General features: G+C 37.8%; 1 protein-coding gene across 3 annotated transcripts; it reads left to right on the forward strand.

Annotated features, from left to right (window-relative positions):
• Positions 1 to 225: 225 nt before the first annotated feature.
• Positions 226 to 12,913, forward strand: LOC116296147 (intraflagellar transport protein 22 homolog). 3 transcript variants are annotated; one of them, XM_031704114.2, is made up of 7 exons: positions 226 to 334; positions 6,956 to 7,029; positions 7,227 to 7,309; positions 7,473 to 7,565; positions 8,519 to 8,617; positions 9,110 to 9,210; positions 9,896 to 12,913. In XM_031704114.2, exons 1-7 carry the CDS (start codon positions 310 to 312, stop codon positions 10,045 to 10,047), a joined length of 627 nt encoding a protein of 208 aa, XP_031559974.1. In that variant the 5' UTR covers positions 226 to 309; the 3' UTR covers positions 10,048 to 12,913. The 3 variants fall into 3 exon arrangements, with proteins under 3 accessions (XP_031559974.1, XP_031559973.1, XP_031559971.1); XM_031704113.2 differs by having other exon boundaries at positions 229 to 343; XM_031704111.2 differs by lacking the exon at positions 226 to 334 and adding an exon at positions 4,852 to 5,017.
• The last annotated feature ends 3,027 nt before the right edge of the window (positions 12,914 to 15,940 follow it).

The raw sequence follows: 15,940 nt of genomic DNA on the forward strand, positions 1-15,940 counted from the left end.
AGAAAGATCATGAACAACCGTCTTTGGACTAGTTACAGTAATATCATAACAAGAAGAGTTTTGCTGGCTGCTTTTCCAATTTCTACTATTATACATTGACGGGATTTATATTACTTGCAATCACGCTGTTATTATTGTTCCCCAAGCCGCTACCCCGCGCACATGCTGCTCAAGTGCGAATGACTGATTATGCAAATTCGCCATTATTTTAATTTCTTGGCCTTGTCCTCATTCCGTCTAAGTAGGCCAATGGAAAGACAACCGAAATATTGCTGATCGCTTGGGTACAGACAAATTCGTTGTACGAAGATGGAGAAAAGACAAAGAAAAGCCGGTACGACTAGTAAGTGAATATATCCCTATAGTATTGTTTTATGGAAACGAAAACCACACTCAAAAATTTCTTTTGATTTGCTTCGCCTTTTTGAATTTTTCGCATTTTTCAGGACTAGGCGCTCGAGGCTGTCATAATTGAAACACCTGATTGATAAGGATTGTGTCTTTTAAGCCGTTGAAAGCATTCTAAAATGTAAAAACCTGCTGAGCAAATTCAAAATTATATCCGATGTCATTACCATATATGTTATTTTATACATTTCCGAAGTATATACAAATATTTTCGACTTGTATAGAAGTTACGTAACCAAGGCAACCGGCGTTATATCGCGTAACTTTAACGATTATTCTTGAAGAACGGAATGGATTGAGTCACCCATGCCAAAAAGCAACATTTCTCGCGAGCAAGTGTCTTCAAGAACTCCGATTTAAATAGCGTTTAAAATCGTGAATCGTGTTCGACTTTTGCATTTATTCATTGTTCGGTGTTCCGTGTTTGAAGGTAAACTTCAGAGAGAGAGGCGTATAAAAGAAAATCATTAAATATTTAGACTATTATGGCGAGAAAGAGTTGGAAGGACAATATTAAGCGCATAATGACTTCCGGCCACAAAAGCTTTTATCGCATTTAATTTCGGAAAACAGTCATTTTTTTACGACTATGCTAAAAAAAATGTGAAACTACATAGAAGGCCGAAGAAATTTTAAAAGATATAATAATTTTTTTTTACATTTGAAATTTTAACGACACTACGAAATAGAAAGATTGTTTTATAGAATATATAATAAAAACAGCAAATGATTCAAAAGAAAGACACAAAAAACATAAAAAACCTAAATTCCGAACACCATAGTATACATACTTAGTATAAACACACAGGTGATTATTGAAAATCGCGCGCGCTGATTGGTCGAGAAACTCAGATTATCACACGATAATCACCTCCAGCGATAATCCAAAATGGCGGCCAGCCGCTTTGTTGCTGTTACTGGAAAAAATGTGTCTTTTATCTTCTTTTTTTCTTTTTTTGAAAAATCCCCTGTGTATTTATACTAAAACAATTATTCGCCTCAAGCTCAGTGAATATCGGGAATACCTCAACTTCGTTTCCCCGATATTCACTGAGCCTGAGGTGAATAATTGTTAAATAACGTAACGGATATAACTAAACCAAAACCAACCAAAACAACCCACAAAATCAAATATGATATACAAGTTTGAACTACACTTTTACTTTGACCAGACATCGATTTGCCGATGAAACAAATATTAAAGCGACTTGGCCTGGCCAGAACTATATTTGTTGGCAAATTCATTTAGGGAAGCATGGATGGCACGTTCGTATACGTAGCAGTGAGAACGCTCACCTCTCATCAGTGCGACCATGGTTCGAGTTCCGCCGGGCTCGGTGTCGTATGTGAGTCATAGAGTTGTTTATGTTGGTTCTCTCCTGTGCTTCGAGGGTTTTTCTTCCGGTTTTCCTCCCTCAGCAAAAATCAAATTCTAAATTCCAATTGGAATTCAGTGGATGAAGAGCCAGTCTGTGAAAATGCCACTGCTAATTATTATCTTAACTTCATAATGCTAATGTTTGTAAAAACCTTGCACCTCAGGCCATAGCATGATCAATCCTTTAGCGTCTGATCTTTGCAAACATGTAAGATACAATATACACATTATCCTACTGAATAAACTGCACAAATAACAAAAACACGGGAACACAAAAAATGGCAAGAAGACCTGTAGCTACCGGCGTAACCATGGCTAGGGTTTTATACGGATCTCTGACAATCTTTAATAGTTCTTAATTTGATCGTAAAACTATAACAAACATAAAAGAATACATGAATTACTTAAGGTTAAAGTCACAATTGTGTTATCTCTAATCAGGCATGATTTACAGTGAACAATGGTATATACGGTGTGTCTAAATCATCCAAAAATGTACAATCAATAATAAATCATATATATGTGTGATTACAAAGTAATTGTATAAGATTTTACTGACCTTGTCTAGCCATATACTTGCTCTTACAAATCGCTCCTCGTGGTCCGTTGACCGACAATTGAAATTTGAGATCAAAATAATGATGTACTTATTATATACTTAATAATTATTTAAACATTCCACGACTGTTTATGGCAACAGTCACAAGACCACTAGAAAAGCTTTTTCCAAGTCTTAGACTGAATAGGTTACGATATGATGACACACGAGCGAAAAGGATGGTACATAGCAATCCACTTCAGGAAGAGGATAGCACAACGGACGCCTCAGGGAGAAGGATGACACATGGCAATCAACCTCAGGGACAAGGATGGCACAAGACACCTAAGGGTGAAAGATGACACATGACAATCCACCTCAGGGAGAAGGATAGCACATGACAATCCACCTCAGGGAGAAGGATGGCACAAGACACCCCAGGGCGAAAGATGGTACATGACAACCCACCTCAGGGGGAAGGATCGCACATGACAATCCATCTCAACTTTATCCACTTGACGCATTTCCATCTTTAACTAGTTCAAAGACAAATCACTCATTAACATTGCACCTACATCAACGTCTGCGAGCGGTTGGTTTGGTCGTTGCCAGGAAGTCTCAAAACAGAACATTAAACACTAAATGTCTTATCGATGTCAGCTAATTCCAATTAGCAGCAATTATGTTGGGGTGCCAAGCTACCCATGATTGTGCAGGCAAGTCTAGCCATAGTCGAAGACGCAAATGTGCCGATCGACCAAAATCGACTTAAGACCACACATTTCTTGAAGCTTTCTTGCTGTGCAAAGCCGAGATAGCCCTAAGTCAAATATGCCAAGCAAATCCAAAAGAGAAAGTTCTGGGATTCTGCCAGCAACGAACAACAGTTACACCACAGGAAACCCAAGTAGTAAAAATAAAAGAAGACGTAAAAGTAGGTACAATGTTTTGAATTTATCATTATTATGGGAAGGGGTAAGGATTTAGTTCTTTTATGAATTCAGTCGATAGAATTTCAAGGCAGTCGATCAGAAAAGGATGATAGAACAAGATGAGATTTTAAACGGAGAAGAATAAAACATACATTTAAACAACTATTTATCTTCATTTTATTTTATCTTTATTTTTATTATTTGAGTTGTTTGCCATTTATTGAATTTTGTGTTTGTTTTGTTTCTATAACCTGGTCAGTGTGAAGAATAATTTTCAATCCTTAAAACACCTATTCATTTAAACGTACGTTTTCCTGTATTCTTAACGGAACCGGCTTTCTTTATGACACAGAACACTATTTGACAACCAGAGATAACTAGCTAAAAACTAGTGTGAGCTGCGTCGGTGTTTCTATTGAAACAGTAATGATAAAAGGGTCAGATTATACTAACGTCTCGGACGCTAGTCTAGCCTCCCCCACATCCGCTTTCAGTGTCGTCACGCAACGCTTTCTCCCCTGAGTAGCTCAGGGGAGAAAGCGTTGCGTGACAACACTGAAAGCGGCTGTGGGGGAGACTAACGCTAGTCCTTCGTCGGAGTAAAAGAGAGAGAGGTGGTAGGAAGAAGTGTTTGTATACTGAGAACAATGACAAAAGAAACAAAACAAAAACAAAAAAGAAACTATTTAACAACGTTTTATCCAGAACACTCATTTGTATAAAGATACAAGACTAGTAAGTGCATATACTCAAACTTAATTGGAGGAAAAAAACAATTTACAAAAACAAAATTTAACAATTTAAAAATTCATTGCACAACTGGTAAATTTTTAATCAATGTATTACCGTTAAGCGCAAATTTAATTTCCGTCAGTCGTAACTCAGCCTTTTTGTTTTCGCAATCCAAATTTTTTCTTTTTATGATTACATCCCAAAAAAATCTTAGGCGAAGGCATATATCACCTTAGGAAATAACTCCCCCATCTAGTAATGAATATTCTATTTTTGGACTATATTTCTAGAATAAAAGGAAATACCTTTTTTTACTTTTTTGCTTTGAATTTTACTTGTTTCTAGTCGTCTCGGTAACACACAGCGTATGGTATCACTTCCAGAATTAAGCGCTCGGAAATTGTGTCCGCAGCCTAATATCCGTAAGAGCTCTCATTTAGTCGTCCTTAAATGCTCTTAAATAAGGCTGTTTCCAAAAAAGAGTTTTAAAAGGAAAAAGTTAGGTTTAGTGCAGCTGGATAGCTGCTTTCCCCGTTAGTGACTCCGTCGGTTCAAAAGCTGATAAGACTAGTTAAAAACCTCACACAAAGCCCAATTATTTCGACAAATAATGAGCTAAAAGTCGAACTCTTTGTACAAGCAAAACTAACGCAAGGAAATTCAATCGAAGAGGAAATTAGTTAAAACATGCTAAAAACCAATATCATTATTTATTGGTTATTGTTTGTTTATGGCGAGTGCCTGAGAGTGCTTGCGAGTTGTTTCCGATACTTGATTGGTGAACGTTGTATTAATGCATACATCTTAAGACAATACGTAAAAGGGAAAATGTAAATGACAGGAAAAAAACCGAACTAGCTACTGATTATTCAACGTAGTGCGGGTCGTAAGTTGCCGTATGCTTTTCCGGACGAATCTTTTTCAACTTATTTTATCTGCTCATAATGTCTTACGAAAGACGACGTTCTCGTGCTGCAAGTGTATCAAAGGAAACTTCTCATCTGCCTCGAAAGTCAGGTGCTAAAAAAGGTTTGTTTCTGAGTGACAGGCTTTTTTAGACTTTGTAGGCCTGTGTATATATATATATTTATGCATCTTGCATATCATATTTAGGTAATCGTTAGTATTATTTATATTATCGGCAAAAGATTTCCAGCCGTGAATACGATTTGACATCGAAACAATGTGTTGAACGCGCGTTTTGTTTGCCATATCATTGTCACCTTCGTTCGCCACATAAAAGTCCATACAACTTTCCTTTATTTTTCATTTATTTATCATAACTCTTTAAAAAATCCTACGAATAAAATATTATTGTTCTCAGAGCACGGTACAGCCGACGCATATAGTTTCATCCTGCAATTTTACATTTCTAAAAGAGTATTAATGCGTAATATTCGAAGCCTTTCATAATTAAAAATGTTAGATATATCCAACTTCATTCCGAAATAACACTTTAAAAAAGCTTCATATAAAGGAACCACCGTGTTTCACTTCCAATTACTTCCTGACTGAGTTGAAAGGATATTAGCTGGGCAAATGTCATTATTTTGCAGATGTGCTATCATAATTTGCCCCCTTTGGCAGGTCTTTGGTAATTAAGATGACATTGTATTATAAATGTTAACCAACCGACTATTCCTCGAAAATTATTCCTTCGCGTTAAAGAGTTCCACCGAGCCCTAAGGATGTGAAAAATAATACAAGAAAATAATAAAGGAGCAATCAAAATGAGATCAGATTTCTTAAAAAATTGAACGAGAAATTAAGAGCGAGATCGTAAGATATTTTTTCAATTTGACATGGTTTATGGATGCTTCTTTTAAGGCTGGATAGGGGAATGGGAAAAGCTTGCGTGTTGTTATGCCGAATTGAATACGATTCAAGGCCATTGGAAGATGATTGTCATGCAAGGGAAAAAAAGATTTGGACAGAATTGATGATACACTCCATGCCCTTGGCAAACTAAGACGTGACATTATGGCGCACATCGTGTGATGTGGACTGCAAACTTTTTTTTTGGTGAGAATAGGATTACACAAGATTGAAGATAAATATTAATGAGCAAGACGCCACAGGACATGGTTAGATCAAGTAAATGAATTTGTAACGCTAACGACCTAACTACTAACGACTGGACATTATAATATCACTTTTATGCCTTCAGTGCGTACTAGTACGGATTCAGGTTTTACCGCTCTGAAGAACCTTGGAAGAAAAAGCAAGTTAAAATGAGATTCTAAGAAGCACGAGTGACTAGAGATGCAAGGAAAAAATCGGTGAAGTGCGCTGCTAATGCGTCGCCTCTTACCAATGCGACCCGTGTTTGATTGGACCGGATTTGATTGCCGCGCTTGCATTGTGTCGTACTCATATGTGAGTAAGTTGCTTGTTGGTTCTCTGGTTTTCCTCCCTACACGAAAATTGGCTGTCCAAATTACAATTTCATCCGAAATAAGAAGGCCAGATTGGAAACAACTTCCATGCTTTATCTGTTATACCCTCGTAAAACGACGACAATTGAGGCGTAATGGGACGAAAACGAAGAAGAAAAAAAGAAAAGAAAGACTGAAACGAATAATGAGGATGAGAAGGCGGCGACGCATGAGGAAGAGGAGATGGAGAAATAGGGAAGGAGTAAAAAATAGAGAAGGACAACGATAAGAAAGAGATAAAAACTGGAAGCCTAATCGCATGTAATATCCCCTCGGCGTTTGAATATATGCAAATGGATCTTTTACAAGTTTTTCTGTTTAAATATTCACCCAAGCTGTGTGAGTTTATGATCTGGAAATTTTGGCTTCAAGCATATTCTCGATATTTTTTTTGTTTTATTCAATACGATTTCCATCATGAGATTCAAGTTGGTCAGGTTGCCTCCGGTCCGCACATAGATTTGGGCTTCCTGTGGTAACCATTCCCAGACTCCTCTCAGCTCACCTCCGCCATATTTCTTCTTCTTCACAGATCGTAAACGTCGAGAAACTACTGTTTATCTCGGGATGTTTAAAGCCAAAATACTCGTTCTTGGACCTTGTGAGGTATTTTAGACGTTTAAAAATTATATATTTGTACTCTCTGTTTTGTTTTTAAACGTTGTTGACGATTTCTTAGCGAAAAATGGGTGTCTAAAAGTTCATATGAAGACTGTGGTTATAGTCTTTAATACATTGTTTATCTTGTTGCTAAGCGACTTTCTACAGCTTTTTCGTTGATTCAGCTCTGTTTTTTGTCGTAGAGCGGAAAGACTGTTTTAGCTAACTTTCTTTCTGATGCAACTGAGACATCAGGAGGTGAATATCACCCGACTCAAGGAGTCAGGTATGACTACTCTTCCCAAAATCGTACAAAGTGTACCCTCCTTTATCTTCCTTACTTTAATTGAAATAGCTTAAAGATCGTCATTTCTTACACACATTTCACTCAATTAAGAGGATATATGTCTTGTCTTATGTATCATGAAGCGGTTGTTTTCCCTCACCAGGATTCTTGAATTCGAATGTAATGGGATAGAAATAACTCCCGGAAGAACTGCAAACTGTGAAGTGGAGTTATGGGATTGCAGTGGAGACCACAGGTAAACTGATCACAACAGAGATAATTCCAAGATATTTTAATACCGTTACCATAATTACCCAGCCAACATAGCACAAGATGCCTGTGTTTTTGGCTTCTATCAAATTGATATTAAGAAATACTGATTCATGAGTCTGTTGGAAATTTGATTGAAAGAAGCCACACAAAATAGAAAGAAAACAAAAGCAAAACAGATGCCTAAAATCATAGCTGTTTGTTAGGTAACTCGATTATAACTTTGATATAAAATGCTTGTGCAGGTTTCTATACTGCTATATTGATATGCTAGGAGCTGTAGAGCATGATGGAAACATGCTCCTATAGTTTTTATATCACAGTACAGAGACATAAGCAGCAGTTTTATATTGCTTTTACAAAATATCTTGTGCATGGTGCCTCTTACCTTTGACATAAATATGGTAAGCCAGCCAATCGGCATGTGCATTATATCTCAAAAAATTATGGAAGTGAGAAATTGGGTATACATTTTGAAATAGAATAAGATGAAATTGTTTTGATCTCTGTACGTTAGTCTATTGCAGCCATCAATAGTGTTGGTACTAGATCCTCCCAGACCCTGAGGATCTAGGACTGACATACGACTGTTGGGAAAAAGAATATGGGACTGCTTTCTTGGATCTAATTTTAAATCAGTTCGATCTGCAGCCTGATTGTGCTATAAGTTATTAGACCTTTAAATAAGTATGGTAAAGCATACTACATACAATCAAGAAGTTCAAATCACAACTTCCAATGTCATAATACTGTAAAATTCCAATTATGGACCCCCAGGTCATAATCCTAATAGTCTGCTAATGCAAATGTCCTTCCAGTTATAAGCCCTCCTAGTTATAAGGGCATCAAAAAACTCTTTAAAATGAGCATAAGCATAGGGATTTTGTCTGTTGTTCCTGGCATGCAGTATCATAACAATCTGGTTCAATTCTGTTGTAGATTTTCTACCTGTTGGCCAGCCATACAGAAAGATGCTAACGGTGTTGTCATAGTCTATAATCCTGACCAACCAAACCATGACAAGGAGTTAGAAACATGGTAGGAGTTTAAAACAGAACCCTTTTTCATTCATCGTTTTCCTGCTTTTGAGGGTTGACTGGGTTGTTGGGAGGGGGGTCTGAAGGGAGGGTTGACTGTTCTGTTGGGGGGACCTAGAGGAGGGGGCTGAGTAGTATTTACCGGACACCTTCAGTTAGGGTAGCATGGATGGAATACATTATTTCATTGTTTTCCTGCTAGTGAGGGTTTTGAGTGAGTGGTAGGGTGAGGGGGTAGCATTTTACCTGGTACCTTGCATTATGCATTACTTATGCACTGTCCTTAAATGTTATGTAGTTCAAGCCTGGGTCTCAGATTCAATTTTGAACTGAACTTCATATCCAAGTTGAGTTCAAAGCTTCTAAGATTAATTCTTATGCTGTCCCATAATAATGCATTTCTCCCCATTTTTTATGGTTTTCTAAATTCCTTGTCCTTATGCTCCTAGACAGAACCTTTGGGTAACAAATATTAATTTTGTCTTCTATCAAGGTACACACAATTTATTCAAGTCCAAGGTCTCAGAGATGCCCAGTGCATAGTGTTTGCACACCATAAACCTATGGCGCAGGACCGTATAAGAGCTCAAATCCGTAAGTTAGGGTGCCCTCACATTCCCTCTTCTACTATCTCTCTCTCCTCACCCCCTGGCTCCCTAAGCAGGTCATGGTCTAGTTTTAGTAAAATCAACTTATCTATCATGCCTTATATTGTGTCGATAGTACCCAAGCTAGACCAGAATGCACTAAGCTTGGTACATTTTTGCCATTGTGGTGTTGTTTCAGTACAAACATATGTTCACCATGACTTGTATGGTGTTGTTTGTACCCAAGTTAGACCACTATGCATGTTGTTGGTCAAAATCAGAAGGAAAAAACATTTTACCATTATAAAGAGGTTATTTACACTGCAAGTTTTTTATAATAAAAAAGGCAGATAATTTCAGGAGTGAAAGCAGCCATATTTTTTCAAGCCCCACAGCTTCAGGAGAGGTCATAATACACGGAAAATTGATTTTACCATATAATGATCCACATTAATTTATAATAGAATCTATTTCTCATGAGCTGAAAACCAATATTATTGGTTACATCCTTTTTACTGGTGGTGCCTCAGCTTTCTATATAAGTCAGGGACAAAAAGTCTATGTTATCGTCATCTGAGAATCTAACATTTTGACTCACTTAATCAGTGAATAACTAATGGCCAGGAGAAATCCCTATCAGAGCTGATTTCCATTTTCATTTCATTTCAACTCTCATTTCCATTTTCCCACAGCTCAAACCCTTGCCAATACAGCATGCGTCCACACAAACCTCGACGAAGACCCTGATGCAGTGCGGGAAGAATTTAAGAATTTCCTGGCCCATGTTATCAGCAACTGGACAGACAAGAGAGATCAGGAAGAACTAAGTATTATGAATAACTAGGTCACTCACCTTGGTATGCTTTTATCATGTCCTTTAGCCCCTAGTAGCCTCACAATGAAGCACTATAGGATGAGGTTATGTGGGCATGAACAATAGTTTTATCCAGAATTAGAATGATTGACCATGACTGGTGGATCAAGCGAAGGGTCCAAGGGGCATGCAATATAATTACTGTACGTCATGCTCAGATTTATACTATCATGTTGCTCTATACACCAAATTGAATTATGACGACTAATTTGAATAACTATTGTTCTGGATTGACTAGCCTCATGTTCACGTGGAAACACAAAAGCATTTTCACATGTATGAGATGCTACTCAATCCCACATATGAGCAACATTAGATACCATAAAGGAATTATATACTGGAAAAAAGGTTGTGTGCGAAAAAAATGTTCTAGTGAATTTGTTAATAGATTTTTTTACTCTTTCATATTGCAAAGGATATTATGTTGACTTTAATTTTTTTTAAATAATTATTGAATTTTTTCGATTTTATTTTCATCTAGTCTCCTACGCAGACGCTATTAGTGTTGTCACACCATACTCACTCCCCTAAGTAGCTAAGGGGAGTAAGCGTTGCGTGACGAAACTAATAGCAGCTGCGTAGGAGACTAATTTTCATCTATCACTTTTATCTTAATTGGGATCCCTGTGCTCAATCAATAACAATAGTTATTCAAATTAATCACTATATTTTGATTTGGTGTATACCCCTTCCAAATTTTTAGGAATTCTGGTCTGCTGTTTCTTTGGTGTGGCAAAGAGCCACACTATAAGGCACTTATACTCTTTTTAAGCCCACTCACGTGGAAACCTCTGTGCTTTCCTCTTCCTCGCTTCTTGGCTGGGGTTGCCAGCACAAGCAAAAGGGGAGAATTGCATCTAGTTTCCAGGTATGGTTATTACTATCTCTAGCCCTCTGCCATACCCCTTCGATTCCCCCTCATCAAGGACAAGAGAGTCTTTTTCATATGTTTTTTGTCATTCCATTCATGCCCCGTGTATTTACTGTAAATATGATAAGAAAATATCTTTAAAAAATGTTTAAGTATTTATTAAACTTTCAATTTTGAAAAAAAATTTTAGTTCCAACCATTGCTGAATCTCTTACCCTGTGAAGAAAATAAGCAAAATTCAATATCTATATTTATCTCTCATTATTGTCGCGTTATCATCGTCATCTTCATTTATTATTACCATCGTCGTTACAATTTTTATTAATTCGAACCGTTAGCTATTCGGTTTTGATTTCTTAGTGAAAAACAGTCATGATTTTTTTTTAGAAAGTTTCCTTTTTAATAAGAACCTTTTTGACAAATCATAGGAGTGCTTTTAAAACGTCATTGGGAACTCATAAAGTTAACTCTAGGAAAAAAGGAAGGAGGGAAGGAAAGAAAGATTGTATAAAAACCGGAAAGGTAATAAGGGAGAGACAAAAGATAAAACGGATAGAAAGGAAAAATGAATCGATGAAAATAAATAAAAGGAAAAACAGTAATAGAGAAAAGGAAAAACGATTTGAGAATTACGCGTGCAAAAGTCTTACATTCATGACGTCTTGATGCATCAGTCATTCATATCCTGATGATATAACAACTCAAAATTATAACTTACATGTCGGAAACTGCTAAGCCTTTCCGATGCTCAAACTAAGACTGGTTGGTGCAAAGGATTGTGGGCATGATATTGAGGACGTGAGTAAAAAACTTCGCCGCCTTACCTCCACAATTCAATCCCACAATCCACGCGGTCGTTATATCTTCCTTTGAACGTGTTTTGAATCATATATTTGGATGTAAGTTCGGGTAGACTGGTTGGTGCAAAGGATTGTGGGCATGATATTGAGGACGTGGGTAAAAATCTTCGCCACCTCGCCTCCATCCACAATCCCACAATCCACGCGGTCGTTATATCTTCCTTTGAACGTGCTTTGAATCATATGTTGGAATGTAAGTTCGGGTAGACTGGTCGGTGCAAAGGATTGTGGGCATGATATTGAGGACGTGGGTAAAAATCTTCGCCACCTCGCCTCCATCCACAATCCCACAATCCACGCGATCGTTATATCTTCCTTTGAACGTGCTTTGAATCATATGTTGGAATGTAAGTTCGGGTAGACTGGTCGGTGCAAGGGATTGTGGGCATGATATTGAGGACGTGAGTAAAAAAAACTTCGCCACCTCGCCTCCATCCACAATCCCACAATCCATGCGGTCGTTATATCTTCCTTTGAACGTGTTTTGAATCATATGTTTGAATGTAAGTTCGGGTAGACTGGTTGGTGCAAAGGATGGTTGGCATGAGATTGAGGACGTGAGTAAAAAAAATTCGCCACCGCGCCTCCACAATTTAATCCCACAATCCAAGCGGTCGTTATATCTCCCTTTGAACGTGTTTTGAATCGTGTTTGAATGTAAGTTCGGGTAAACAAAAATCGATAATTTAAAAAGGTTCAAGTTCTCCATCCAAGATACCTAGCTTTGACATCCTTCTAAATTAAAATAAAGTAAACTCAATGGTATTATAAGTCAAAGAATGGGAGATATGGACGCCAGAATATTAAAAGACTTGAGTGTTTGGGTCAAAAAGTCTGCAATATGCCTTGAAGTGTCTCTAAAGGGCTAGACCACTTGAACCAATACAGCCTAACCATTATTACACCACTTGGGGTCTCAATTAATTCTTCAGCGTTACTCCCATGACATAGCATAAGTTAACAAAAATCCTAGTCTCTTGGAGGCGTACTTTTTTTTTAATCCGAAAAAAAACCAACATTGATTCGTACTAAAAAAGTAAATTCGTTTAAAAAAACTGAATACTGTGTTCTTGGGTATAATGTAGCTGGCATGTGTTTTAATCAACAAAACTCTTCAAATTAATTGCATAAATTTTAAGGTATTGTTTTACATATTTTCCCTAATCTATCTAAAAATTTATCAATAAACTTTTTGGAGGTATTTTCAGATTGTAAAATTTTGAAAATCGAAATTTCGTCTTCGTTGTGGAGGTATGTCTTGTATTGCCTCCAGCAAAGGTTTTCTCGATTTTACGCAATTCACACTCCTAAAAAAATCATATATTTGCGATTTTCAACCTTCTTTCAAACTCAATAGTTTTAATGATTTTAACATTCTCTTTCCATGGCAATTATTTTCGTGTTTTAGTTGAAATCAAGAAGAGATTTTCACCCATTTTTCAAAGAAAATTGAAACCTTTCCAAGAGTGAATAAATCCTTGTTTGTCTCTGACAAAAACTCATAAATACACCTACTCATTATTTCTTGGCTGTTAGGGCATAAACATAGAGCACTTGAGATTCGAGAAGCCCTTGAGTCGTTTCAAGGACTTGAAGACTCGAAGTCATTAATCACCCCATCTTGAATCTCTTCAAATTTTCAAGGGCTTTCAAGTGGAATGGAGCTTGTCGATCATCACGCGAATCATTCATTTCACCCAACTATCCATTTCAGTCTTCAGTTTGTAACTTTAATTTAGTCGTAAAATTAAGGCTTAATTTTTTCCACGCAAGAAATATCAAAAATTAGCAAACCGTTTGAGAAACTCAATATGCAGGTGTCATTTTATGGTTTTTAGGGAATGGTTATTTCGTGTTTATCGATTTTATTTAATTTTGTTTTGATTGAGAGAGTGACAACGGCTTGCCTCGAGGCGTAAAGATAATGAGGTTATTATTGTTAATATTCTTAAGATCAAATGGAGGACGGCTGTATATGACAAAAGAGCGATTTGGTTCAAGAAAAACAACTTGATTCTCAGTGTCGCTGGAGCTCTGAACCAAAAACTAGTAAGCCGCGTCGAGACGATGTTTAATTAAAGGAAAAAGACGAGAAATTAAAAGAAGCGAAAGAGGGAAGCAAGGGAGGATGGATGAGAGAAAAGGAAAAGGAATGGTTGTGAATTTGTTTGGCAGTGAAAAACGTCGGTAAGGAATGGGCGGGACATACTATGTACTTATTGACTGAGTGGGAGGGCTGTACGCGCGCTCTTTAAAAAACCTTCGGGAAAATGGCGTGAGCAGGGCCGTACGGCTTCGAGCGAGCAGGGCCATACGAATCCGTACGACCCTGCTCGAAACCTGCGACTGTATTGACATAATTTGCAACCGCGTACGGCCCTCCCACTCAGTCAATAAGTACATAATATCACACAGGACGTTTGCATGATGGCGTCATTTGATTACCATTACCATAATGCTTCGCGAATTTTCTTTCTTATTTAAATCCTTATTCCCTCATGAGAATAGTAAGACAATTGGTGCTAATTAACTGAACAAAAGAAAGTGTGCAAGGGAGTCTGGTAGTAGAGGTCAATGACGCCATCATGCAAACGTCCTATTGCACGTTACCACTCTTCGAAGGAAGACTTTGTATTGCATCAGGATTTTGGAGCTGAATTTTGGGACGTGAAATGGCGAAGATTGGTACTCCTATTTGGATCGTTTTTGATGTAACAAGCTTTATTGTATTCTGAATTAGGGTTTTTGTTTTGTCTCGTATCGTTTTATATCTCCAAATTCATTATGCTTGGCTATTGTTTTTTATTGTCTTCATGCCTCATGTGCCTTGCAACACCAAGAAAGATGAGTCTTTCTTCGTGTTACAAGATGTATTGTATTCTGGGTTAGGTTTATCGTATTACAGGGTATTGTTTAGCTCCGAACTCATTGTTCTCGGCTATTGTTTTATTGTCTTCGTGGCTCAGGTGTCCTGAAACACCAAGAAAGAGCCGAAAGAGTCATCTATTTACGTAGCTCCAAGACATTCATCTATTTGAAATCTTACCAATGTGGCGCAGAGTGGCAAATTCTGTGATTAATCGTTGCCATCATTTTAATTCGCTATGTATATATTTATACCAAGAGAAAATGAGTTAGTTCATTTTCTCTTGTTTATACCTATTAGACCAGGATCTGATAACATTTTGCTGGAGCTCTGGTCCGTAAAGCGGATATGGAACCACATCACAGTCGCATGAGTTTAAGGTCTTCGTGTGGGGTTGTTTTTACGTGGGTGTGGTCATTGATGGGTCGGGGTACATAGATGCACGGAGGGTAAGAGGACTCTCCTGATGATTTCGAAACTATCCTCTGCAAAACTAACCAATGCAACTTGCACAGACAGGGACGACGGAGCAGTTTTTTGATTGGGGGGGGGGGGGGGGGGGGGCGCAATAGTGACATTGTATGGCAAGGTGGGGGGCTGAGTTTAGTGAAAATGTATTAAAATTTCACAAAAAGTGGGGGGGGGGGGTGTAAGGCCCCCCCAGCCCCCCCGGTTCCGCCGTCCTTGATAGAATAGTCACCGATGTCACCGCTTTCTTCTTTAGCTGGCTTATATCAGCATCCAATTTTGGAAGATAATTTCTTCTAGGTTGAATTATATGTGAGTACTGCCGTGCACCCTTAAAGCTGAGCATAGACATAATCATAAAGAGTCGTGATTAGATGAAAATCCATTATGTAATATTGAGATCCAAATTGCAAATATTTATCAGCTGATAAGACGTAGATAAAGATCACTTGATTCATAACTAATGCCTAGGTATTAACCCACTGACTTGGGTATCAGAACTGAGATGGTATGGCCATGGTATATAATGATTAGGAGGCGAGGACCCGACTGGCTTCATCCTATGAGTATATCGAGATCGTCCGGCTTAATTCTTTGTTTCTTTGACGAGGGTAGCACTTCATAGCCAGTGCCGGACTAACAAACCCGTGGTCCTCACTCCATGATAGAATTGTAATTTTGAAAATGATAGTTTTACGTAGCGAGGAATTTAAAACCCGAGAACTCGAAGCTCAGGAGAGAAAACCAACGAACAAGGCAGTCTTGTATAATAGCGAGTCCGCCGATCGAACCAAAGAC

This window comes from Actinia tenebrosa, unplaced genomic scaffold (assembly GCF_029948245.1).
Source record: "Actinia tenebrosa isolate PJP-AT-01 unplaced genomic scaffold, QUT_ActTen_1.0 PGA_scaffold1__47_contigs__length_23844297, whole genome shotgun sequence".
NCBI lineage: Eukaryota > Metazoa > Cnidaria > Anthozoa > Actiniaria > Actiniidae > Actinia > Actinia tenebrosa.